This window comes from Larus michahellis, chromosome 6 (genome assembly GCF_964199755.1).
Source record: "Larus michahellis chromosome 6, bLarMic1.1, whole genome shotgun sequence".
NCBI classification, from domain to species: Eukaryota; Metazoa; Chordata; class Aves; order Charadriiformes; family Laridae; genus Larus; species Larus michahellis.
The window spans coordinates 64,145,933-64,172,846 of record NC_133901.1 but is presented as its reverse complement, the minus strand read 5'-3'; the positions used below and the strand labels follow the sequence as shown (position 1 = coordinate 64,172,846).

General features: G+C 42.2%; 1 protein-coding gene across 5 annotated transcripts in view; it reads left to right on the top strand.

The window, feature by feature from the left end:
* Nucleotides 1-19,543, top strand: part of CCDC186 (coiled-coil domain containing 186) — a 39,273-nt gene extending 19,730 nt beyond the window's left edge. For all 5 annotated transcript variants that reach the window (XM_074590780.1, XM_074590781.1, XM_074590782.1 and 2 more), the window contains 13 exons: nucleotides 1,148-1,276; nucleotides 2,223-2,435; nucleotides 3,907-4,026; nucleotides 4,573-4,677; nucleotides 5,021-5,119; nucleotides 5,881-5,967; nucleotides 6,777-6,919; nucleotides 10,044-10,299; nucleotides 10,954-11,143; nucleotides 12,256-12,336; nucleotides 13,402-13,612; nucleotides 14,678-14,897; nucleotides 15,604-19,543. In XM_074590780.1, coding sequence (XP_074446881.1) covers nucleotides 1,148-1,276; nucleotides 2,223-2,435; nucleotides 3,907-4,026; nucleotides 4,573-4,677; nucleotides 5,021-5,119; nucleotides 5,881-5,967; nucleotides 6,777-6,919; nucleotides 10,044-10,299; nucleotides 10,954-11,143; nucleotides 12,256-12,336; nucleotides 13,402-13,612; nucleotides 14,678-14,897; nucleotides 15,604-15,687 — 1,938 coding nt within the window. In that variant the 3' untranslated portion in view covers nucleotides 15,688-19,543. The remainder of the gene's footprint in view (nucleotides 1-1,147; nucleotides 1,277-2,222; nucleotides 2,436-3,906; nucleotides 4,027-4,572; nucleotides 4,678-5,020; nucleotides 5,120-5,880; nucleotides 5,968-6,776; nucleotides 6,920-10,043; nucleotides 10,300-10,953; nucleotides 11,144-12,255; nucleotides 12,337-13,401; nucleotides 13,613-14,677; nucleotides 14,898-15,603) is intronic.
* Nucleotides 19,544-26,914: the final 7,371 nt, after the last annotated feature.

Below are 26,914 nucleotides of genomic sequence, written 5' to 3'. Positions count from 1 at the left end.
CTTTCTGATCAGATAAGAAGGATCTGTGATATTACACGCTTGCAGATGATTTCAGAAAATACTAGTTTGGAGTGTTATACTTCTATATTGTAGTTGAATATCACCTGTAAGTAAGACTACATTGCAGTGAAACACTTGAGTTTTTTCATTTGTGATGTGAATGTTTTAATGTTACAATTTCTAAATTAGTACATGCATGCTTGTATGTGTAAAACTTTGATTTCATAGGGGCAGTGATTTATTTGCAAAGCTGAAGAGGGTGTGATCAATTAATTGTGTGGTGACAGGAGCATTTTCGGTTGTTCTTGCCTTTTATGTAGCGGTTTGGAATTGCACAAAAGCGTAAGATACTGACCCTGAGACCTTGTACTTTTTTACAACCCATCCACCCCGCCCCCCCCCCCCCCCCAAAACCAAACCAAACCGACGTTGGTGAATTGGCTTTCCTCTGGAAGAAGAGGAGTCACTGAGGCGCAATTAGAACAACCTTTGGGTAGCATTACAGCTTATGTAGCCACCACTTGCTCTTGCGCTAGTGCTGCTGCTGCTGCTTCCTCTACTGAACCTGCGTGACTGTGCAGTGAACGTGCTCTGGGAAGTGTTCCAGTTGAACATCGGTAATTATTCTTCAGCTGGATCAGGTCTCTGACTTGGTTCACTAGGCGGCTAAAAAAAGTGCCAGCACAATGACTAAGCACCTCTTTATTTGCCAAGCTATTTTTCAATGAATTAATTCCCAGTCCAGTTCAGTATGGATGCGTGACTGCTTTGCTGGCACGGTGGAGGATATGGCACAGGGATAGCAACAAAAGGGTGGAAGGTGAAGCAACTTCAGAGAGGAGCCAGCTCTGCTCTGGCATCTCAGCATTTGCTATCAATCCAATTTTTTTGTGTAGGAAATTACTGTGCCTCATGTTGTACTTGATTTGATGCATCTGCACTCTCACTGAAGATGAGAATTGACATCTTTCGTGCTTGTACTGTAATGCAAAGCTAGATGCTGATATGGATAGTTGCAGTTTGACAAGTGTAAAATACAGGTAAATATCTGTTGAAGCATCTAATTTTGCATGAAATGTTTCTGCTTGTACAAAACATGATCAAAGTCTTATTTTCCCTATAATTATATCATAATGTTGTCTCTTAGCTGGAAGCAAGAATGGAAGAGCTTAACAAAGAAGTGAAAGCTGCTAAAGACAAACTTTTAACTCAAGATGCAGCAGCCAAAAATGCTATTCAGCAGTTGCATAAAGAGATGGCCTTTCGAATGGAGCAGGTAATATGGAAAACGTTTGATTATTGAATGTCATATGAACAAACTTGGTTCTTGTAGGAGACATGCACCCTAGGTTGTTAGATCACTGAGAAAGGCAAAGTTTTCCAAAATTGGAACTACTAGCGTGTGGTTATATATGTATTTTTGATAACTGGCATCAGTGATTTTTCTAAATAGCTGTTAACGTTCTAGAGTGCCTGATAACTCTTTTTAGTGTGTATGTTTATATGTATGGAATTCAGCCCTCAAGGAAATCTCATTTTCCTTGCCTGTAAGCTGATCTTGGTTCTAAAGGAGGTAAAAGCTAGCAGTGGCTTTTTCCAGATGGGTTATCACAAAATTAATATTTTTCTCAACTCCAGCACAAAGCTTTTACTTTGTCTCCTGTATTACTGACACCTGAGATGATTTTTATTTTTTTTCTCCTTCTTAATATCATATTGTGCCAAGTATCATATGAATTCTAAAGCTCTGTGTCTAATTCTCTTTTCTTTGAAGCGGAATTTGTTAGTGCTGGGATGGGGGGAATCTGTGAAAATAAGCCATCTAAAAAATAAGCCACTGGATAACGATTGTGCAGTTGGCATGTGGATGAGGGAAGAGAGGGGACTGGTACAGGGTATTTGCAAAATTGTTTTGTTACTAGAACTTGCCAAATACATTTCTTTTCTTCTGAAACAACAGATTATATTAGAAATTACTACTGTATTGATAACTCATTTGAGATGTTTAGATGTGAAGCTGCAGCTGCTTAGGTATATATTTACTGTTAGAAGTACGAGAAATTCCAGTGCTTAAGTGGGATCTAATGTTAGTCTTTGCAAAACTGGAGCTTTTGAGTCCTACTTTATTTTGCTACTGTACTGCAATATGAAAGTATCCAGTAGTGTCTTATAAAAGTTAATGAAATAAGAGATCAATTCATTCTATTTTAATATTTTTCAAGGCAAACAAGAAATGTGAAGAAGCACGCCATGAAAAGGAAACAATGGTGATGAAATATGTCCGAGGGGAGAAGGAGTCACTTGACCTCCGAAAGGAAAAGGAGATACTTGAGAGAAGAGTGAGAGATGCAAACAAAGAAATTGAAAAGCATACTAATAAAATCAAACAGCTTTCTCAGGAAAAAGGAAGATTGCACCAGCTCTATGAAACGAAGGTGCTCTAAGTATTGCTGTATGACTTGAGTGAATGATTAAAAGCACTATCAGAACAACCTTATCACTTCTTCACTATTGCACTTGCTGAAAGAAACCTGTTTTCATTTGGTTTTTTTGTAGAGCTGTGAAAACCCCTTTCCTCCAAGGGAAGGGGAAGAAGTTACTGAGTTCAGTCATCTTTTTGAAGTTTCTTATAATATTTTGCTGAATATTAGTTTGTGAAACATTAGGGGATTTTTTTTGAGAAAATCGAAAAGACTGCAGATGCCTGGATTTGAGGGAATTTATAACTTGTTTGGTTTCTTTTTTTTTTTTTTTTTAAGGCTGTAATGGCGTTAAAATATTGATGTCTTTTTTTGCTATTTTTCTGTGTTTTCACTCTCTATTTTCTCTTTTGTACTACTGAAAATTGCCGATAAAGCAATAGGATTTTTCAGGCTCAATTCCCAAAATTTGCCATTCTTTTTTAGAAGCCAGTAAGATTCCCACCAGCCTCTTAGATTATCGAGGTCATTTTGTATTGTGCTTCACAATTCTATTTCATGTGAAAGATCCAAAAATTGATATATTCATATTGTTCAGACTTTGACTTGGGCCTCTTCTATGCAGTTGTACGATGTACAGTTGACAGGAACAGAAGGATCAGAAAAATACATCTTAATAAAAGTCCTAAAATTTATGCCTCTGAAACAAGAAACCACCTCAGTGTGCTCTCTCACATGAATAGGAAGTGGGAGCATGACTTCAGGTTTCCTAAACAAAATGTAACTTCGTAACTCCTGAGGACTACACTAGAGCCTTACAGGAATTGTACTGCCCTCATACAGTGCTGCTTTAAGCTTTTTTTGGTAAGATGAACTTATTACATCAGAAACACAGTTTGGAAATGCTGTGGTTTGTAGACAGTGGCATAGAAGGGTACACCAGCAATGTGCTTCTGTTAACATCCTTTCGTGACACTGACTTACAGGTTAGTGATTTGACTCGCGTACATTTTGCTGTCAGTGCTCACACTAATCTGCACCTGTATAGTTGGTAATACCATTCCATTGGTGTCACAATTTTTGTCTGTAGCCGTGTATAATATATGACCTTACCACTTTGAACCTGTGTTTCCTCATCTTTCTGCTAAAATAGAACAAAAAGAGGACTGTGCAGCTTACCCAGGACGTAGTTATTTTAGATCAGAACTCTAGACTGTGCTTTGCCTTTTAACAGATAAGTAACATGAAAGTATATTAGCAGTAATGCAGCCTCACCTCACTATTGAAACCAGAACACTGATCCCCCCCCACCCCACCCCCACTGGATTATGGGCTACAGCATTATTGAGCACTCTCAATTCTGTGCAGGCTTTTGTAAAGCTCAGACATTAAAGAAAACAACCATGCATTTGACGCTTGGGCAGGAGTCTTGTAGAAGCACTGGATGATTTAAGTTCATAAAATAAAATCTATGAAATCTTCTTAGGATGGTGAAGCCACTCGACTCAACAGAGAAATAGAAAAATTGAAAGAAGAAATCAATTCTCATGTTATCAAAGTAAAATGGGCTCAGAACAAACTGAAAACAGAAATGGATTCACACAAGGTTAGTGAAGTACTGGTGCAATGACATGAATATACAGTCAGAGGAATGTAGTTTCTGTACTGTTTACTCTCTATATAGTAATAAAATCCATTTCTAAAGTGTTTTTATTTAATTTGAACACCTGCAGCAAAGGTCAGAATAGTGCTCTTAAACATATTTATACTAAAATAGAAATGTTGAAAGGATGTGAGGGGGGATATATGCGGAGGATTTTGTTTAATCTGGTGATCAACTTTTAATTTGTTTTTTGCATAAATTAACTGTCATCTTAGTTCAGTTTTTATGTGATAGATTTAAATCTATCATCTGAAAATGTGCATGGTGCATAACCAAGAGGTCTTTGTTGTGCTTTCAGTGTTGGAACAAACAAAATTGCATAAAATAATAGATGAGAGAAATAATGGAAGGAAAAATAATGCTGGACGTATTTTTTTTGTTGTTCTTGATTCTTTCCAGACTGAAATAGGAAACTTGTTATGAGAAATGCTTTTCCCAGATTAAGTTAGATGAATAGGTTTAACCCATTATTTATTACTGGTTTTGTAGGAAACCAAGGAACGCCTCAAAGATGCAACGACAAAATTAACTGAAGCAAAAGAAGAAGCAGACCAGATAAGGAAAAACTGTCAAGAAATGATAAAAACATATCAAGTAGGCACACTTTCTTAGGATGTGAAATTAGTGTTCAGCATCTGAGCCTTCTTTTTCCTTCCTTTCTGTCTTAAGCTATAGCAGGGAAGAATTATCCTGTGCGAGCTACAAGGCTGAGATGACTAGGAGCTGATTTCTGTACTTGGAAAGTTGTTAAATAAAAGGGAAAATGTTTGTCTTGATGGGTATGCGGTGTGGGTGCCTTTCTTGGCATGTTCAGAATTGTTAGATATGTACCTAGAGGAAAGACTCGGTGGTGTGAATAGCTGGCTGTATGCTCATAAAACCAGAAAGGGGAACATAAAACTCTAAAACTGTACTTACGTATCTTCAATCCTTTTAGGAGTCAGAAGAAATTAAATCGAATGAATTGGATGCAAAACTCCGAGTAACTAAAGGAGAACTAGAGAAACAAATTCAGGAGAAGTCCGATCACCTTGAGGTAAATATGTGGTTTGTGGAGACAACACAGTTGGCAAATTAGTAGTTAAGAATGCCATGAGTTTTTTTAGTTTGAGAATCTTACTTTAAGGCGCTTACAATTTTTGCGAAACATTTTTCTTTTTTACCTAATACTGCAGTCCAAATGTCTGCCTCCAGCCCTGCTTTTTGGAGGATATTTTTAGCTATTACCTTGGATGCGCTTTTTAAAATCAAAGTTATGGGAAAAGGATGATATAATGAGGACAAAATAACTGTTCTTTCATTTATAAACATGAATGTTGCTATAATTAGAGCACAAATTCAGATGATAGGCAGACCTTTCTTTGGCTGGTATTTTGCAAAGCTCTATGGCAAGGAGAGACCAGGAACAGCCTCCACTCTGTGTAGAGATTTGCTAGCCAAAAGTTAAATTCTCTAATGATTTAGTACCTGCTCACAGCTTATACATGTATACGCCATCTTCAGAGTTAACCAGGCATCAGTTTGCCTATAACTTTCCCTCGGAGCTGTTATGGCATAGATTTGTACACCTAAAACGAGTGTGTAATCTCACTTTTGTTCTCAGTTCTTCTTAGAATAAAGAAGCTTTTAGGCTTGGCTTTGCTTTTTGAGTAAGTAAAACAAACCTTCAGGGTACCTGTTCTGCCTCAAGCCCTCCCAGCTGTTGTGGTGGCCTGCATTGGCCTAGATTTTGTTGACATCCCGGGAGATGCCACTGACCATTTAGATTTCTCAAAGACCTTCTCACTCTTTAATAAGGTGCATCATGCAAAAATAAAAGAACTGGAAGACTTGAAGAGGACATTTAAAGAGGGCATGGATGAGCTTCGAACGCTGAGAACAAAGGTAATGTGTGCTCTGTTGGATTGCAGGGGGCTTAAAGGCGTAACGCTGGGTTTTGCAACTAGACTGTATTCAATCTGTTAATTGTGTTTTTACTTCTTTCAGGATAAACAGTGTCATTAGAGGCTGGCTGGCATGTGACTAGAAGGGATATGTAACTGTGACTCTGGGTAGCCTTTCTTAGGGAGTATCAGTTGATCGATAGTACATCAATGTATTGTTTCATGACATACACCTCACTGGACTGAAAAGTTGTGAGAAAAAACTTAGTATACATCTTGTAAATTTAATAACATTAGAAAATGAAAAATACTTGTAAATTTTTCCTACCTGTGAAGCTAGCTTTGTAGAGGTCATACATGTGACTTCTGGTAAGAAGTATATGCTATTCATAACTTCTGAACAGTTTATAGATTAGCGTGCCAGTCCCTCTATCTGAAGCAGGATTTTAGCTCAACAGGACCTTATAAAAAGGGAGAAAGACATAATAAGGGGTTGGCTTGGTAACCGGGGAAAGATGATGTCTTTGGATCCTGGTCCATTAGATTAAGCTTGAGTCTTTGGGCAAAAAAAAAATAAATAATGTTAATCACACTTGTTTGATTATTTTCTTTTTTTTGCATTTTTTTGTATGTTTATTTTTCTGACTGTATTTGATCTGAAATATTTGGGATATTGTTCTTTGCTACTTGGAATCGCCAAAAAATAACACACAAGCTTTGTTCAACAATTTCGAAATTTGATCAGAGCAATTCATCTCTGAAGTTTGGGAGAATAAGTAGTTTCTGATTTTATTTTATTTTTCTATTTAGGTAAAGTGTTTAGAAGATGAACGTTTAAGAACAGAAGATGAGTTGTCCAAATATAAAGAAATCATTAATAGGCAGAAAAGTGAAATTCAGAATTTGCTGGACAGAGTCAAAACTGTAGATCGTCTGCAGGATCAACATCAGAGGTACAGCTATGCACTTTGAGGAGTGATTTAAAAGATTATTTGGGATATGGAAGGGTGGGTTTTTTTCAGTTGGAATTATTCATGCTTTAAAATGTATTGTAATTTGAAGAATCCCGGTTCTAAGTTAAGTGTTTTTCTAATTGAGTCACCATCCCTGGGGGTATTTAAAAGGTGGGTAGACATAGTGCTTAGAGATAGGGTTTAGTGATGGTTTTTGTCAGAGTTAGATTGATGGTTGGACTAGATGATCGGAAAGGTCCCTTCCAACCTCGGCGATTCTATGATTCTAATATTGCTAGTACTGGAGACAACCTTGGTGGCCTCTTACAAGATGGGGGTATTGAGACTAATGCTTACGTCTTTCGTTATTAGAATAAGAAGTGCTTGCTTTCTGGCATACTCTGTAGGAAGTTATGTCTCCTAGGTGTCTGCCCAGTGCTTATTTTTTTGAAAGAGTGTGGAAAAGCAACTGAACTGGAAAAATAGTGCTTCAAAATTGTAATGGATGAATGAAAGTATTTAACAAAAACAATTTTATGTATTTGACAGATGCTGTCGTCAGATAGTAGGGTTCACTTGTATTTCTAATGGACTGGAATTCATTCTGCTGTGTCAAAGTTTGCTCATTTAAGAATGTGAGAAATATTTTTCTCTGAGAAATAATCTCAGAGAAGAGTTGGACGTTTTGTGAACACTTCAGGAACGTCTGAGCATAGTCATGTTTCTATATGGTACATATGGACTAGAATATACAAATAGTATCCACTGATTGTAATGGTGTTGCATAAATGGAGATAGACAAATGTCAGATAAGCAGAACTACCCATGTGTCCCTCCTGTGCTTTTAAACAGTTCTTATTTATCATTGAAAAATATTTCAGTGATTATATGTCTTCCTTGGGGTTCAGAGAATGAAGCGTTTTCATTTGCTGTGTGCTGATCAGCTGTATTGGCACCGTGTCATCAGCCTTTCTAGGGAAACTGCAATCTGTTAGAGACAAACAAAGCTTATGCTTCGATCAATAACAGTTATTTTTCACTTGGGATCCTGCCAAATGAATTAAAATGACTGTGAGCAGAGTGTTATCTTTTCCTCTCAGTAGTTTAGACATACTTAAATATCTGTCTGTCTTTCAATTTGGATCAAATTTTTATTTAAGTATTCTTCCCATACAATGCTTACTAGGCCTACATCAAGATTCATATTGTCTGTTACTTCTCTGTCTTTAGCATGTACTCCTTAGAATGTTTGATAAAGTTGTGGAATCTGAACCAGAAATTTAAAACTTGGATGAGTAAATTCCCGTTATCATTTATGAAAGAGAAATCCTGGAATCTTGACCTCTGTTTTTCCTGTTGTTGTGTAGAATAAATAAAATTACTGCCTTTAATTTTCTTGGAAGCAAATGGCATTTCATCTTAATTCACACAAAATCTTACCTCTTAATGAGAAAAGAATAGAGGAGGCTAGTTTCTTTGGCCTAGGGAAGAGAAGACAGAAGGGAGATGTCCTTAAACGTATAAAAGGCTATTATAAAAGAGAGTGTTCAGCCATCCTTGTTCACGTGTTCAACATATTCCTTGGTGGAAGGATAAAAATAAGAGTTTTGCAAGAAAGATGATTGTAGGTTGAATGCTAGGAAGAACTTTGTGGCTGAGCAGGATACTGATTGCCTCCAGTGTTGCCTGGTCTCCTTCACTGAAGAACTTTAAGGATAAATTAGAGATCTCTTTTAGGATGGTCTAAACATTTAATTTTGGCTGGTTCAACCCTGACTGTTAGCTGGGCATTTCTACTGTCATAACGAAACAACGTATTTGGAAATGTAAAATATAAGCATAGCCTTCTGGCATAGGTTTTTAAATGGGAGCTACAGGTGAGATGTTTTGCAGCATAAATGACTGGGAAAAAAATACCAGTGCTGTGGTTGTTCAGTCTTAAGTCTTCTGAAAGTTGGAATTAGCCTAAACAAGACTCTAAAAGCAGGGTGCAATACGTTTGATGTTATCCTTTGGTAGCACAATGCTAGCTAACTTCTGTTGTCACTAACTACATTAACTCCTCTTTTTGGTAGTTCTAGTAGAATTCAGTTACTTCTACAAAATAATCGTTCTTTTTCAGAAGAATTACTAACTATTTGCATTGCCCGAGCCTCACCTCTGTTTGAAGAAACATGTTGATATGGGGTTATTGGTTTAAAGTGAATTAAGCCTCCTAGTAATTACACTGTCTGACAGGGAATTAAATGAGGTGTATGCCTTTACTTTGTGTTACTTTAATTTTATTTTTAAATTTGAATATACAATCTCCCTGTGAGAAAGAGGTGAGGGTTCTTCTGCTGATGTTGGAAGGTAAGGTTTTAGAAAGGTGCAGGAAATCCTATGATTGCAGAAATAATGACATAATATTGCAAGAGCGAATGAGGAGGACATTTTTAGTTTGCAACTTTGTTAGCAGCTATTTAATTTCGGAATAAATTTCAGTCACTTTCTTTAAAATATTGATCATAACTGAAGATACAGCCTTTCTCACTCAAATGGTTTGCAAGTGATAGATAAAAAGTCTCCTAATGGGAGTGCTTTGGTAGAAACGAAAACTTGTTTTGTAGAGGTTTGGGGGAGTAAGTGTGGGGTAAGACAGGTCCTTTGAATCTGAGCTGCATGGCTTGGATAAGGATGTTTCAGAGGTCACCGTACTGCTGTCTTGGAGAGGCTCAAAACTGGAGTATTTCCCCATCTTTTAAAGGCAAGTCCTCTTACAGAATGACCACTTTTGTTGGATTTGCAGACCTTCCTCTTATCTATAGGATCTGGTTTTGAGGGTTTTGTTTATATCCTGTACTGAAGCTCATGAAGTTGAATACAGAGAGATGGTCTTCCTTGAGGAAGCTAATGACTGCTTATCCTTCTGGGGGATGCAAATACCTGTCACTTCAGCAACAGGTCATGAAATGGAATCTGTAAACTCCCTTGGCATTTAAAACCATCCAGTGACTAACAGGTGCCCCAGGGTTGTTAATTGTTCCCCTGCCCTGTTTGGTCTTGACCTGAATGCTTTTATTTCAATAAGGTTTCATATCTTTGAGCTCACCTTATCCCTAATAAGATATAATTGTTTTGACAGAGATGAACAAGAAATCAGTGCTTTAAAGGAAGAAGTAGATGGTTTCAATTCTCTGATTGCTGATCTCCAGAAGGACATTGAAGGTAGTCGGAAAAGAGAATCTGAGCTATTGGTATTCACTGAAAAATTAACCAGTAAGAATGCACAGCTTCAGTCTGAAAACAATTCCTTACAGAGCCAGTTGGATAAGCTTTCTTACAGCGAAAGAGAGCTGCAGAATCAGCTGGAATGTGTTCAACAGACTAAAGATGATCTGGTGAGTACAGCGTGCAGCTTGGGTTTTGCACTAGTAAGGTGCCTGATGCTGATAAAGATGTGACACATGAATTCCACCTTGTGTCCTTACTTACCTAACAGCAATTTCTCATTGGGTTTGCCAATTTGATAGAATAATGGCAGTGGGATGTGTACACCTCATGTTTCTAAGGGGGAAAGAAATCCTGAGGCACACTGCATGGGAATGAGGGTGTGTGACTGTGTTCTTCTTTCCATCTTTCTGGAAGTACAGAGTTGTTCTCTGTGCAGCTGTCATTGAAAGAATCACAAGGTTGCAATTTGTCTGTAAAATCTATTACTGCAAACTGTTTCTTAGGTCCTGTTTGTACTTTGAGATAAATGTGATTTTTAGCAAACTTAGTGTGTCGTGGAAGGTAATGTGACCACACTGTGCAGCTCTGTGTGGCTCTGTACTGTATCATGTAGATGTTTTAGAGATAGTGCAGGAGTCTTACTCTGCAGTGTTGCACTGTGCTGCATGTTTATTTGCAGTGGTGGTGTTCAGCCTAAATAATATATGTAAAACGTGAATGATTCTCAGATGAAAAGTGGAGTTAGGGCTGTTGAGCGTACAGTATGATTAGGCTGGATTTTTTTTTTTTTAATATGACTGAAAATAAAACTACAATTTCAGGCCATCAAGTTGCAGAAGGAGGAGGATCAGCGAAAGCTAGAGGTTGAGACACTACAGGCTCAGCTAGCTTTGGAGCAGAAAGAACTAACAGCGCTGAAGACCCACGTGGATGAACTTAAAGATGAACTGGCTACCCAGAAGCGCAAGCATGCAGCAAACCTGAAAGATCTCACGAAACAACTTCAGCTAGGTTGAAATTATTTTCAGATATTTTTGGCCCCATCTGTAAGCCCCTTGACAGTGTCTGGTAGAGACTAGGGTCCTGTCTGTGTGTGCACGCCGAGCGTAGCCCTTCAAGCTCTCCCGGTCCCCGAGGACAATGAGAGTGAGTGAGCAAGTGAGGTATTGGGGAAACTGCAGTTAAAGGAAACAGGGTTTCGTGTCAATTTTCAGTCTTAAGTACAACTTTTGAAATGGGCGTAGACATAAAATGAAAGATTTATTTTGAAAGAACTCGGTCTTTGTTTGAAAGTGCTTGGTCTGTGACTAGTGAAATGCCACTGAGGGTACATATGGGTCCTGGTCTGTGTAGGAGTATGTTCAAAAGTTGGAAGAAGATTCCTAGTTGCTGACTGTATCAAGAATTGCTTGTGACCGATATTTTTTTAGTATATTAAACAGAGCACTGCGGTTTTTAAAGGTGGATATGCAGAGACTGATGACTAATTTTGTCAACAAATAGAAATCATTAAGTACCCAATAATCCATGTGCTCTGAATGCAAATATAATCAAATCTGTTTGAAATGCATTTGAAAGAAGAGATCCTGGTGGCATTGTGCAAGAAAAGTTCCATGGCTCTCTTTGTGTCTATATGAACAGCTGTGCACTTTCTCTCTTGATCCCTATGGAATGAGCGGTGCTTCTGGCACAAGTGCTACACAGCTCCCAGTAGTGATACAGTTATGAGATCCCGGAACAGAGCTGCCATTCTGTCATTCAGTGGTTACTTACATGGCAGTCATAATCAGAAGTAAAATCAAATTTAAGTCTTGTGGTTCCCAGTTAATCCTATGTACGACATTACTCTCTTCAACTGGCGACTGCTCCAGGGTGTAGAGAATCCTGGTGGATGTTGCATCTGGGTGCTTCGTGGTTGGGGGCAGGGAGAGGAGGGGGGCAGTTTGGTTTTGGTTGTTGGTTTTTCCCCCTAAGATTTTTAGTTGCTACCATTATCTTTCAGTTGTCAAGCTGTGTTAAATTATTGCAGGTCAAAGAGGATTAGAGTTTTTGTGTGTTGTGTAACACTATGATTTTGGCGTTTTAATCTGCTGTTGGTAACCATCGTTTTACTATACTTCTAGCACGCAGGAAATTGGATCAGATGGAAAATGGTAATTATGACAAAGAAGTCAGCAGCATGGGGAGCCGTTCCAGTTCATCAGGTAATGTAGCACATAGCAGGGCTGCCAAAACAATCCTTCGGTCTTAATAAGGTTGCCATGGCGTACTGCCGTGAGCCTTGCTCTTTCTGTGGTTTGCGTATATGCAGTGTGTGGGCAGCTTCCCACTAAACCTGACAAAATAGCCTTTAAGCACCAAAATGCACTTGGCAAAATGCAGTTGTAGGTTCTTATTATGAGATTAAACGTTAATGTTTATATATTTTGGTTCTTTTTAAATGCCTACCTTTTTTATTTTGTTGCTTTTATGTTTGGAGCAAGCTCAGAGGACTCCAGTTTATAGAGGACCCTCTTAAATGCTGCCAGAGGCAAAACAGAAATGATCAGTGGCTTCCAACATTGTTTAATTGCACTATTGACAGTTGCAACTCTGTAAATGATAAATCAATTAGCATGTTTAGAGACATCCATGTATTTGTGTAAAATTCATTACTTCTAACCAGATAGAAAGTGGTTATCTTTAGCACTGAAAACAACATCTTTTTTTCTTCCTCAGTCTTTGGGTTTTAAGTTGGGTCAGTTCTGTCAGTGTCCTGTGATCTCCCTGTATGAGAGAGATAAATACTCAGAAGAATAGAAAGAAAAGAAAATATTTCAAGCTCTAAGTGATCAGTGCTGCAGAGTGTTTATACATAAGGCTTTTGTCAGTCTGTACGCAGTTATATATATTTTGTCAGTCTGTATACAGTGTTGTAATTTTAGTGGGCTCCAAATCAGATGTGTTTAAAATCAGCTCAGTCTTGTACAAAGTAATATTAATGAATATGAAGGTACTGACACAGGAATAAGCATTACTGAAGCAAGCTTATGCTAAAGGAGCTATGTCTGTGCTAGGGGACTACACTGCTGTTTTGTTGTGTATCATTTAAGTATTGGTATAAGAATTGTTTATATAAAAACCCACTAACATGTAACAGAAACTGACATTCTGAAGAAAATACCTTAAGCTACTGAAATATAATGAATGCATGCAGTGCACTAGCGGAGATGTTTTACCTCATATATAAAAGCAAAGGAGAGCTCTTACAAATATGGATGTATTTGCAGGGTCCCTTAATGCGCGCAGCAGCAATGAGGATAGGTCACCTGAGAATACTGGATCTTCAGTAGCTGTGGATAGCTTCCCAGAGGTGGACAAATCTGTCTTGGTTGAAAGAATACTAAGGCTACAGAAGGCACATGCTCGAAAAAATGAAAAGATGGAGTTTATGGAGGATCACATTAAACAACTGGTGGAGGAAATCAGGAAAAAAACAAAGTATGTTCTGAGTTCTGTTCGTACAATTTTTTTAGTATTGAACTGGTGCACTAGACAAGAGTTCTGAATTTTATGTAAGAGAAGTAATTGTCTAAGTGGAAATATTTAAAACAATGAAAATATTGCAGTGACAGTAGATCTCAAAGGTACAGTTAGTCTTGTTGTGTTTTTTTTTTTCCTTATCTTTCCCCAGCAGTTACAGTAACTGGTGAGTTGTTTACTACTAAAATTTTTCAGGAGGAATAGAATAGTGCAAGTGGGTTTTTTTGGTAGCAAAATGGTCAACAGGTGGCTGATTTGAGGTGGACTGCTGCCACTGGTTAACAGAAGTGTCCATTCTCTTCATGTGCTTAAAAGGATGCTGACAGTAAGTGTTTGCTTTGGAAGGAGAATCGGCATAATTCCAGATGGTAGTCTGGCATGCATATCGAACAAACAACACGTCTGAGCCAAAGATGGTTGGTATTTAATGGGTGAGACAAGATTCCACTTACATGGGAATCTCATCTTACAGGATGATGTCTGAAACTTCAGTTAGGAGGGGAAGAAATTGTGGCATATACCTTCCTCTGGAAAGTACAATTGTCTGTTAAGTATAGCCCTTGCTTAACGAGCCTGTACATTTATGCCCATCTGGTATCTGTTCATAGAACATGATCACAGCTTGTGAAGACTCTTGAGCAGAGACTTTGTAATTTTTGTCTCCTCTGTAGAAAGTTTAAGATACCCTGTCTGTAGTCTTTCAGCAAAGAAAAGTAGACACACGTGGTTTTTTAAGTACCTTTTTTGCTCCAGTAGTAACATTACTTCTAAATACTAATACTAAATACTTCTAAATACATAGGCCTTGTGCATTGTAGTGACTCAGTTTACCAGCATCTCCCATAGCTCTTGTGGTATCTGAGATTTTCCACTGACCTAGAAATTGCAGGATTTGATTTTTACTGCCTTTTCAGTAAGACTTGAAAATAAAATTACTCTTACAAATGGAATCTGAAGTTACTTCAGTGTCTGACTCTTCACTGCCTTGTAACACTATGATGTTTTTTAATTTCCACCCCCCAGAATTATTCAGAGTTACATTTTGCGGGAAGAAGCTGGAACACTGTCGTCAGAGGCCTCTGACTTCAACAAAGTACACTTGAGTAGACGGGGCGGGATTATGGCATCTCTGTATACATCTCATCCTGCAGATAGTGGTCTCACGTTGGAACTCTCCTTAGAGATAAACAGGAAGCTCCAGGCTGTGTTAGAAGATACATTATTGAAAAATATTACATTGAAAGTGAGTAGCTATGCCAGTTCTTCAGCACGTTCTTGTGGTTCTGATGTACTGCTTCGAAGTGATGCATGCTGTTAAAAGGAGGAGGCTTTTAAGAAGTCAGCTCCTTGTGAATTGGTGATGTTGATAGCATTGGGTTAATCAAAGAGCTCTTTAACATTGATATCTGCTGAACCTCTGGTTTGGGGCCCTTGTATTCCGCACTAATGGCCTGCTGTGTGAAGTAAATTCTGGGCTGCCTGTGCAGTCAGCAGGCAAGAGCCTTTCCATGCTCTCCCCCAGTCGCCTGGAGCCAGGGGCCCAGCAGCAGCTGGGTGCCCCGTTGAGCTGTTGGGGCAGCACGTCTGCTGCACGGGAAAGGTGGCAGGCTGGAAATGTTGTGCAGGCTGCCAGCCGGACTGCAGTGTTCAGCAGAAGTTGGAGATCTCTTCCTGTAATTATCATTCCCTTTGAACACTATACTTTCTAGACAGCATGTAGGATATTAGTAACGGAAAAAAAAAAAGACTTGCTGAGAACTTCGCATCCTTTATTGAAATGAGCTTGGTTTTCTCCAACTCTGTCTGATCACTTGCACTTGTTCTGGGTACTTGAAAGTATCAACCTGCTGACATAAACAGTAATTTTAACTTATTAGTGCATTTTGTGCTGATTGAGTCATTTTCCCTGTGTAACTTACCCTATCCTATTTTTTTTTTTCCCCCCAAAGGAAAACCTTCAAACCCTAGGAACAGAAATAGAACGGCTTATCAAACACAAGCATGAACTGGAACAGAAAATAAAGCAGACATAACTAAAACTTTTATGGAATAACCGACATGAAGATGCAGAAAAGGCAGGTGCTACAGACCACTGTTTTTTACATTTTTCTTGAAATTGATTGCCTGCCAGCACAAGCGTCTGGTATTCTGCATACAGCCTTTAACCATACAGGCTCACTCCTGTGAGAGATCTACAGGGTTTGGCATCAACATGGTTCTGGCTACCCAATACCAGCCTGAGGTGTTGCTGAATTTTGCTACACACTACATTTAGACAAAACTTTTCTTTGAAATGACATACAGATGCTTTGCAGTGCATACTATGTTTTGAGTGAGTTGCGGTGAGATTTTAATTTCTGCGCTGTATAATTAATCAGTCTCTTAATGATGGAGCTTGAAAAAATAAAACAAATTACGTCTTAGTTGCTCTTGAACATATCCAGTGTTACTGAGCTTTAAGGGCTTTCAGACATTATTTCCTTTCTTGCATATTATTTCTGATATTTAGGTTGATTAAGCATTTTTGACATGCGCATGGAAGAATGCTTTGTCACTACATTTTGGGGTTTAAGTGGTGGCCATGATATTGCGTATTTTCGGTTTTAGATTAACACTCAACTGGTCAGTTTCTTTATCAAAAGAAGTGAAACAACAGTAAAACTAAGGGACTAAGAAACTTCCTGATTCAGTTGTTGGGTATGTGTCATTGAAACAAACATTAATTCAACAAATCCTGTAAACTCTTGATATTTAGATGTATGGATCTAAAGAAGTCTGACATCAGGTGATTGGTTAATAAAGTTCTCTGGCCTTCTGCATAACTAACAGCATTTAAAAAGTAGGAGTTTTAATTGCCCATTGTTATGTATGTACAGGTGGACATTGTGATTGCATCTGTTTTCAAAGCCAAATGGAAGCTTACTAAATTTTCTTATTAACTGTGGGTAGACCAGATAGTGAAAGCAATGGTAAGAAATGGGAAATATATCTAAATCGGATTTTAATTTATTGGTTGGAGTGTGCCAGTGGCGCAGAAGTCTGTGCGACTCCTTAATTTTACTGTTGTGAAGAATTAATTGGTCAAAATGGCACAAACTGAGAACCGTTTCTTAGTCCTTCAGTGGCTGAGAGGGTGATGGAGGAAGAGAATCAAGGTGTCAAGATTCTGGTTAGTCACAATGTTTTGAAATCTCTCCATTCCAGCAGTAAATGCGTAGATTTCTGTATTTATTGCCTTTTGACCAAAATGAATTGACCAGATCAGTGTAAATATATAATTTGTGTTTTTATTGAATACTTGAACTTCCTATTATCATGAAAAAAGATTCAATGTACACTTACAATAGCCATTTTAATTAGAAAGGATATTGGGGGGGGGATGCGATTTAGCTTACTGCAGGCACCGTTTGCATCATGCCCAAAACAAGAGGCCTGGAGCCAGCAGCACACAGGAGGATAATTTATCAAAGCATCTAGGGGATTTAGGGGTGTGCACTCCATTTTCAGGTGCCACTGAGTCACTTGAGCTTTGTAATGAACCAAATTGAGCAAAAGGGCTTGATTTGGTTTGAGCAGTTTGATTCAAAACAGTGACGCTTCCTTTCTACTTTAAAGATAGGTATCTCTGAAAGTCCTCGTGGGTTCAAGACCTGGTCTGTGGTCCAGAGAGCCTCAAGAGTCTTGAATGGCAGGGTCCCTTCAGAGTCAAAGGTTTAAGTATTTCTTTAGCAAGGGAAGGTGGAAACAAATTATTTAAAACCTGACCGAGCATTGTAGAAACTATGAGCCTTTAATCTGGGTGGGGTTTTATACATATATTTTTCTAATTCCTGAGAGCAATGGTTATCTGAAGTCTTAGGCAATTTGGACCAGTCCAGTCATGGGACTACCTCTGCTTTACTGTTGTTTAAGTGATGTGAAGAGGAAAATACCTGGCTCTGCTGAGACAGATTTGTCACCAGCTTCCAGGAAGCGAACAGGCAGTTGTTCGTGACTGAACTAGACCTTCTGCTGGAAGAATTTAGAACAATTTGCATGTCAGAACATAGCTTAGCTCTTGTATGTTTGTGTTTTCATGGTTTAACACACCAGATCTCTGGATGTTTTCAGGCGTTCAGCTGAATGACTCCAGTATTTTAGATACCATGTTAATATTGTAATCATTTAATGTACGTTCTCCAGGTGTACAATGTGAATGAAGGAGAGGTGTGGTGCAGATGGAATAAGTGCAATGACGTTGTGGAAATTCTTATTTCTTTTTGGCATGGTTGTTTCTCCTTTTAAGTTATTTGAGAAACCTAGTTAGCTGTCCTCCTGCCCTGCTGGAAATGCTGCTTCCTCTCTGTATCACTAGAAACTTCTCAGACTTACTTCCTTGGTTATGGAGACACACACAAAGCAGGCAACATATCACATTGTTTATTTTTCACGGTGTTTTCATGGACCAAAGTACTCTTCTACAGGTGTTATTTTAAACGTACCTGTTAGAGATGGAAATTTCTAGCTCGCACATTGGCAAATGACTCTCTCTCCTGTAAGCCCAGAATGTGACATGACAGGGTCAGCCAGCAACTTTGCTTAATGATGTTGCTCATTCCTGAGAGTCAGTGGTGTATTAGCCAGAAAAATGGTGCTGGCAAGGCACCTGCCTGTTGTTTCCGTGGGGTGGATTGTCAGGAGTGTAATACTGGTGCACAGAACGAGAACACTGCTGTGGAAAGGTGTGTTTCCGTGGGGTGGTTCACGCAGGTGAGCACCGGCTGGTGCGGAGTGGGTGCAAGGCTTGCGGAGCCATCGCATTGCGGTTACCTGTGTGTTTTGGCAACTTTTTATGTTATGAACCTGAGATTGACAACTGTGCTCAGATAAACCGAATTTTAGAGATAAACTGATAAACTAATTTTGAAGGCAGCCTGGAGCAGTTGTCTACATACCTGTCGTTGAAATTCAATGTCCATTAGAGATGTAATTGCCACAGGCTGCTTTTGAAAATCCCAAGCTTGTAGCTAATTGTGTCCTACAGGCTTAAACAGCTGTTTCTTAAATACTCAGGGTGCTCTTTTAATTCAAACATCGCACATCCAGATGTTGTTAGAGGCCCTACAGGAAAGCTGCCTATGCTTTTCCACCCTCTGTAAAATACAGCACTGTTGTTGTCTGAAGCCAGACGCTCTGAACTGAAGAATACCAATTTATGCTATAGAAATTTCTGGCTTTCTGCCACATAGACTGGTGCAATATTTTTAATTTTAGTCTCCGGAAAACAGGGGAGATTGATTTGTTCCTCCCATAATGTTTTCATCATCTTCACTTGTTGCTGGCACCACCTGCAGCATCTCCAGCTACTAAAACTGAAGTTGCTCTCTTGAAATACTTTTTCAGTACAATATTTTGGTTCAAAAATAAAATTTAAAAAAATCAGATCTCTGGCTTCCACTGAACCAAGCGTAAAGCAGAGTGTCCGCATGCTGCAGAGCCCCGAATCTAGGAAGGGGTTCAGGGAACACAAGGCCTGTCCGAATGGGCCTTCGCCCTTCCCGCTGGCCATGGAAACATCGAGATGTCAGCAGTAGGTGGCACTAGAAATCAGATTTACCGTGTCTCCACAGCCACCTGAGCCCTGCCGAAGGGCAGAGGGCTGCGTTGCAGAGAGAGCTGGGTGGTATTTAGAGTTTTTCCGAGATGGATGGGGGCTTCCTTCCCATTTTCGTGTTCTAACTGAAACTATGTTGAATCTTCCAATATATGTATGTACCTTGTCTGAATATACACAGAACGTCTGTTGATTTAATTTTGTAGATACCTGTTTCTGTATAAAGTTTTTGAAGATATCGCTATACATTATGTATATATTGTACTTTGAAATAATAAACATACAAATGTGTGGAAGTCTGGCTTGGGTCTGCGTGTTGCACCACTGATGAACTCTGGGTCGCGCTGATAGCTCTCCATGAAGGTTGGTGGTGGTGGTGCCCGGCTGCTCCCTGTTGGGTGGTCATCTTCAGTGCCTGGGGGCCTCCCCTTCTGACAGAGCAGAAATGTCCTCGTGATGCTTGCGAACAAGTAACCAGGCTAAAAACAGCTTAAATGCCAGCAAACTTCTTGCCAGCTTGGAAACTGGGAGGGCACCATTAAAGCCCCTTCTTGTTTCCCCTCAAGTGGGATATAACTATCTATAAGGATATAGTATGATCTGCAGGTGGAGGCATCGCTGCTGCCCGCAGCTTGGCAGGGCACTGCGGGCCACCAGCCCGTACTTTCCTATTGCAGTGTCCAAACAAGAGGTGGCAGTGTGTCCTGCCGTATCGCCGGTTCTGCCGGGCACCTGTAACAGCGATGCCGGGGGAAAAAAGGGCTGTGCGGCTTTCACACTGTACTTCATTCATCTCTGGAAATGGGTGAGACTTTTCCATCTTAAGGACAGGTGATAGGTGGGCTGCAATTAACTACTGCTGTGAGCCACTGCCGATACCAGTAAGCAGCCTTGATGCTGGAGTCCCCTTTTCCCTTGAGTCATGCAAATTTGACAATCCCACAGGTTTGACAAACCAGCAAGGGCTGGCTTTCTTGGCCACAGCTCCGCATTTGGGATACTATTTGCTGCTCTGGTTTATTTATTCCATTGCAGAGATCTAATGTAGCCTGGTTTTTAGCCATGATATTATTGAGGTCTTTGTTTTTGCTTTTAAAAAAAGTGATGCTGTCATGTTGCTGGCTGTTCATTGTGGCTATGCTTATATTAAAAATTTGGGAATCAGATTAATATGGGCTGTCCTGCCCTTGCAACCTGATTGGTAGGGAGACAGAAAAAGGGAGAAAGGAATGCCATGAAGGGGATAATTTAACTTGGCAGTGCTAGGTTAATGGTTGGACTTGATGATCTCAAAGGTCTCTTTCAACCAAAATGATTCTATGATTCTATGGAGTTTATTCTAGTATCTCCCAGAGCACCTTAAGTGAGAGAAGGAGGTGTCCTATTTTCTGTTGAAATTTAATGGCAAACTACCACTGGCTTCCCAGGGTGCGGGCTCCCAGTAAGTTTTCTGGTTACTGTTACCTGTATGACCCTTTGCTGGAATTGTTTTGGAGTTGACCATTTTTCTTCCAGCCTTTTCCGCTGGTAGCAGGTGCAGCTCTTGGTGACGGACGTGACCAAAATTCAAGATTCATTTGCGCTCCCCCAGTACTTTACCGCTGCTGTTTGGAAACGACAGCCTGAAGCTGAACTTCCTCACATACTAGTTTTGGCTTTGGCGGCAATTGCGAGTTCAGCGAACAACTTCTCACCCCTCTGTATTTCAGGCTGACGCGGCACAAGGCTGTGCAGAGGAAGGATTCTGACGGCACAGCGGTGGTAAGCTCAGCCCTGAAGCAAGGCCGTCTCATACTGGAGCTGTTGGGTGATAAATACATAACCCAGTGCTAGCGGTTTACTTGTCTAGCCGACTGCGAAAGAGGAAGTCAGCGCTGCTATTTTTCTCTCCTTCTCTGCCCTATTTTGAGAGATTTTTTTTAAATAGAGAGGTATGGTCGGGTTTTTGTAGTTGCGGTTGTTTTTAGGCTATTTTGCATTAAACCACAGCGGGTCTTTGCAAGATTTTTGCAGGCATAAATGTAACCTTTGCAGTGGAAGAGTGCTGCCGAACGAGTTGTTCTCATCTCATGTGTGTAAATAAGCAGTTAGATGTGTTTGTGGCTGTTCTGCTCCGGTGGATGCCCCATAGTCAGGAAATCCTCTGGCCCTCAGGTTTTGCGGGGCTCTTGGCCATGTGCAGCCGCCTGCTGATCTCAGCGGGGCTGCTCTGATGCCTCGAGTGAAACGCCTCGTGGACTAAAAGGCTGAATCCATTCTCGTCTTAAACGCCTGTGAGCTTCTTAAGAAGTTTCTATGTATAAAATAAACCCACGTGTGTGGAATAAGGAGGAGCAAATGAAACACAAAGTCTGTGACCTCTAACTGAAATGCTGGTGTTTGACACGTGTTAGGGCCACAAAGATGATCGGATGATCAGGTTGGAGCACTTCTCCTGTGAGGACAGGTTGAGAGAGTTGGGGTTGTTCAGCCTGGAGAAGAGAAGGCTCCAGGGAGACCTTACAGTGGCCTCCCGGTACCTAAAGGGGCAACGGGAAAGATGTGGAGAGACGCTTTATCAGGGAGTGTAGTGACAGTAATGGCTTCAAACTGGAAGAGGGGAGATTTAGATTAGGTATTGGGAAGAAATTCTTTACGCTGAGGGTGGTGAGACACTGGCTCAGGTTGCCCAGAGAAGCTGTGGCTGCCCCATCCCTGGAGGTGTTCAAGGCCAGGCTGGACGGGGCTTTGAGCAACCTGGTCTGGTGGGAGGTGTCCCTGCCCAGGGCAGGGGGTTTGGAACATGATGATCTTTGAGATCCCTTCCAACCTAAGCCATTCTGTGAGTCTATGACAGAGGGTAGGAGAGCCCAGGCTAGCAGGCACACCAGCCTGCGGTTATTCAGGAACTGGTGCTGCCTTTGAAGGCTGAAGCAAGGTGTGAATGCAGGGCGATGCTTTTTCAAGCTGTGGTCTGTAGCCTGACAGAAGGGATTGTGAGGCTGCACTGTGAAAGCAGCTTGTTAAAAATGCTTTGAAAATGATTATGTCTGAAATTATTTTAACTCCAGTTGGTGCCTGGCACAGGGGAGAGGAAGAAGGTGAAAATCCCTTATACCAACACTGCGGGTAAAAGCAGCATATGGTCAAGTCACGGGCTGAAAAAAACAATCTTAGCCCTGGGCAGCCTAAACCTGTTTTGTGGGTCTGCAAATTCCCTGGAAACTTTGGTGAGTAAAAGAGGTTGAAAAACAGCAAACGGGCTCAGAGCTGTGACCTGTTAATGTTTTAAGTGGCTTGTACTGATCAGCTGGTCTGGCTTCACCTAACTAATTAGATTATCAGAGAAATCTTGATTAGATGGACTCTGGAAAATGTTTCACCCTTCTGGAGAAGGGATCTTCAGCCATAAGCCTGAAGTGAGAAATCGGAATGATCAGCTTGTCATGGGCTTAATGTCGGGAATGACACAGGCTGATGGCAGCCAGGCTTGTGATGCCCCTTCACTGGTCCCTTCCCCTTGCCACACGTCTGATCTGGCCCTGGGGCTCAATCAGGCATCGGGGATGGCTTGTGTAGGGGACAGGACTCCACTGCGGTGGGGATGGAGACAGGACGGGCCCGGGGTGAGGTTATTGCCCACTGCTGTCCACCTGCTCCCAAGCTGTGTGGTTGTTCAAGTAGGTCCTGACCTGCTGCCGGTCACTGCTCAGCCTTATGAGGCGAAGCAAGGAGTCCGTGTTTTCCCTGTCAATGCTGTGCTGTGACCTGCAGCGTGTCGGAGGTGGCTGAGCAGCTCCCATGTCCTCCATGCCAAGGAGACAGAGCTCCTCGAGCGAGGCAGGACAGCTGGCAGGGAAACCCCTGCACTGCCCCAGGTAAACCCTCCCCCAGCATCCACAGCCCCTTGTTTCGCTTGGCTTTAATCAGAATTTCTGGGCTCTAGAAAGGTGCAGCTGGAGCCAAGCAGGCGTTTTCCATCAGCAAGGACTGGCGGAGGAAAGCTGCTGCTTTGTAAACCAGTCTGGTGAAGCGAGCAGCCATCGATCCGGGTATCTGCGGGCTGGATGCTGTGCTTCAAAGCCCTTGTGTTTTTTCTTGAGCCATCCAACCCTGATACCGAGTGCATCGAGATGGGCTGCCGGGCAGGGAATGACTACCACGCTGGCACTTCAAAAGTGTAGGTGCGCCTCTAAACCAGGACCTGACAAAACTTGGCTTGGATTAATTTCCCTTTGCTTCTAAAGCAGGTGAAGCCCTTGGAAAAGAGATGTGGCAGATTTGGCAGTAAGCCTGTAGCACGAGGCTCGCAGATTACATTTTTTTGTTACCTGACTTACGTCAAACCATTTCCCTCTCTCAGACTTTCCTTGCAATCTTCCAAGGCTGCTTGTTGACGGTGAAAAGACCAGTCAACTATTTCAAACTGATTTGACCTTGCTCGGGTTGGTGGCGGAGCCCAGACCTCGCTGGTAGTGGTCACCTTGTCATGCCAAATCCACTGCAGCGTGTCTCTCATTAAAGACAACGTTTAGGCAACCAGAAGCCATGCTCAGGCACGGCTGCGGGCGAGCTGCCTGCCATCGCACTGAAGGAGAGTGTGATTTAGCTTTCCTTGGATTTGGCGGTAGCTGAAACAATAGAAATGTCCCCAAAGGCCAGGGCATGCAAGCCAGCCGGGTTTCTCTAGAGAGCAATAAATGGAGGCACTTACGTTTAATTAATTGTGTATCAGAGCAAACACTGGAAAAAACCCAAACCAACGAACCCTCCCAACCCAAAGCAGCGCGTTTACCACCGACTGCTGGGGGAGGCTTCTGCCAAGAAAGCAGCCTTGGATCGGACAGCAAGGAAGCGAGGTCTGTCCAAAGGGTGACTCAGAGCAGCCTCGCAGGCTCCTGCGCTGGCGGCTCATCCCCACCACACTGGACTGGGGCACAGAGCAGCAGCTACCGGCCGGGTACTGTCCCCTGTCCGGCTGCCCTGTGACCAGCGAGGAGCCTGTCTCAGACACGGCCGGCAGCGAGGTGAGATGAGGTCCTGACCCCTCGTATAAGTATTAAGATGAAAAATTCATACATTTTCCAACATGAGGTGGTTCCTTTGGGTTTTCAGCCTTATGGCCACCAGGGACCTGGTACATCCAGCAGCATAAGGGACCTCCTGTTCCCTTACTGACCTGCTGGCTCATCAGCCAGGGCAAACCTTTGAGCAGGGACAAAGTCAGCCAGAGTAGTCAAGGCAGGACTGGAAAAGGAGCCAGTCTTCCCCAGAGAGAGACCAGACCTGGCTTTGTTAGCTGAGGCCATGAAGGCAACCAGAAAACCCAGTTTGTGCTGTCAGGAAGGTGGAGTACAGCCAGCAACGAACCTGTTGTTTGTGGGACTTTCCTACATACAATTTGCCCGTTAATTGAGGAATTGAGCTGGTCTATGACACTTCGAGGCTAGGCCTGAACAAAGACTTTATTTCTGAAAACATCACGGAATCACGGAATCTTCAGAGTTGGAAGGGACCTCTAGAGATCATCTAGTCCAACTCCCCTGCTAGAGCAGGATTGCCTAAAGCACATCCCTCAGGGCTGCATCCAGGCGGGTCTTGAAAATCTCCAGAGAAGGGGACTCCACAACCTCCCTGGGCAGCCTGTTCCAGTGCTCTGTCACCCTCACCGTAAAGAAGTTTTTCCGTGTATTTGAACGGAACTTCCTATGTTCTAGCTTGTGCCCATTGCCCCTTGTCTTGTCGCTGGGAACCATTGAAAAGAGCCTGGCTCCGTCCTCCTTAAACCCACCCTTTAGATACTTGTAATCAGGTCCCCCCTCAGCCTTCTCTTCTCCAGGCTAAAGAGTCCCAGCTCTTTCAGCCTTTCCTCATAAGGGAGGTGCTCCAGTCCCATAATCATCTTGGTTGCCCTTCGCTGGACTCGCTCCAGTAGTTCCCTGTCCCTCTTGAACTGGGGAGCCCAAAACTGGACACAGTACTCCAGTTGTGGCCTCACCAGTGCAGAGTAGAGGGGGAGAATGACCTCCCTCGACCTACTGACCACAGTCTTCCCTGTGCAGCCCAGGATGCCATTGGCCTTCTTGGCGACAAGGGCACACTGCTGGCTCATGGATAGTTTGCTGTCTACCAGGACCCCCAGGTCCTTCTCCTCAGAGCTGCTTCCCAGCATATCCGCCCCTAACATATACTGGTGTTTGGCATTCTTCCTTCCCAGGTGCAGGACCCTACACTTGCTTTTGTTGAACCTCATTAGGTTCTTCTCTGCCCAGCTCTCCAGCCTGTCCAGGTCACGCTGGATGGCAGCACGGCCCTCTGGAGTGTCGGCCACCCCTCCCAGCTTGGTATCATCAGCAAACTTGCTGAGGATACACTCTGTCCCCTCATCTAGGTCATTAATGAATATATTGAACAAAATTGGTCCAAGTATTGACTCCTGAGGGACACCACTCGTTACAGGCCTCCAACTGGACTCTGTGCCGCTGATCACAACCCTCTGAGTTCTGTTACTCAGCCAGCTCTCGATCCACCTCACTGTCACCTCATCTAGCCCATACTTCCTCAGCTTCCTACTGAGGATGTTATGGGAGACAGTGTCAAAAGCTTTGCTAAGGTCAAGGTAGATGACATCTACGCCTCTCCCCTCATCCAGCCAACCCGTTATAACATCATAGAAAGCTATCAGATTGGTCAGGCATGATTTGCCCTTGGTAAAACCATGCTGACCACTTCCAATAACTTCCTGTTCCTCTATGTGTTTGGAGATGACATCCAGAATGAGTCGCTCCATTACCTTCCCAGGGACAGAGGTGAGACTAACCGGCCTATAGTTCCCTGGGTCCATCATGCCTGCAAAAATAAATATCCATGGTTCAGTTTGGTTTTGTGTCCTTGATGGGTCTTGGAAGAAGGCAGGCTTGGGCTGGGCACCATTAATGACAGTTTCAGGAACACGTTGGGTGTGCAAAAACACTGAGAAGCAGCGTTGTGAGCAGCCCCCCCGTGTGCTCCCCCCCGTCCAGCTCACTGCTCCTCCGGGATCCTCGGGCTGGGGGAGCTGCCTGCCCACAGCACACGGAAAAGGCTTAAAAATTGATGTACAGGGAGAGGAAAGGGCTGGGAGCTGGTGAAAAGCTGAGAGATGGGGGGATGCTAACAGATGGTTCTCCTCTGCAGAACGAACTTGGGGTGCTGCAAGCCCAAACCTGGAGTGCAACTGCCAGCATGATCCTAACTTCTCCCTGTTCAAACCCAGGGCATCCAAAACATGCACTTTTGAGTGGATTTATATATGAAAAAGAACTAGAAAAGTCTGGCTGTCTCTGCCAATGTGGCACAGAAAAGGCTTCCACCATCTTATTAACTTTGGAGGGAAGTGTCTGCCTGTGCTGGGCTTTTTGTTGGCTCCCAACCCCATCAACTTTCCCTTCCCCTCCTTCTTCTCCAGGCCTCTGGGAGTTTGCTGCCGGTGTGGGATCCAGGGACCAGCCCCTGCCGGACCTCACCCAGCTTCGTGATTGCTCACAGAGCATTCCCACCGAGGAGGAGGCCATGGTGGTGGCACAGGGACCATCCCCCTGAGCCAAACCTTGCCCTTCCAGCACCGCTTTCTCCCAGGGTAATATCTGGGCCCATTTTTTTCCTGTTTCTTCCTATATCTTACGACAAGAAGTCATGAGGGCAGCACG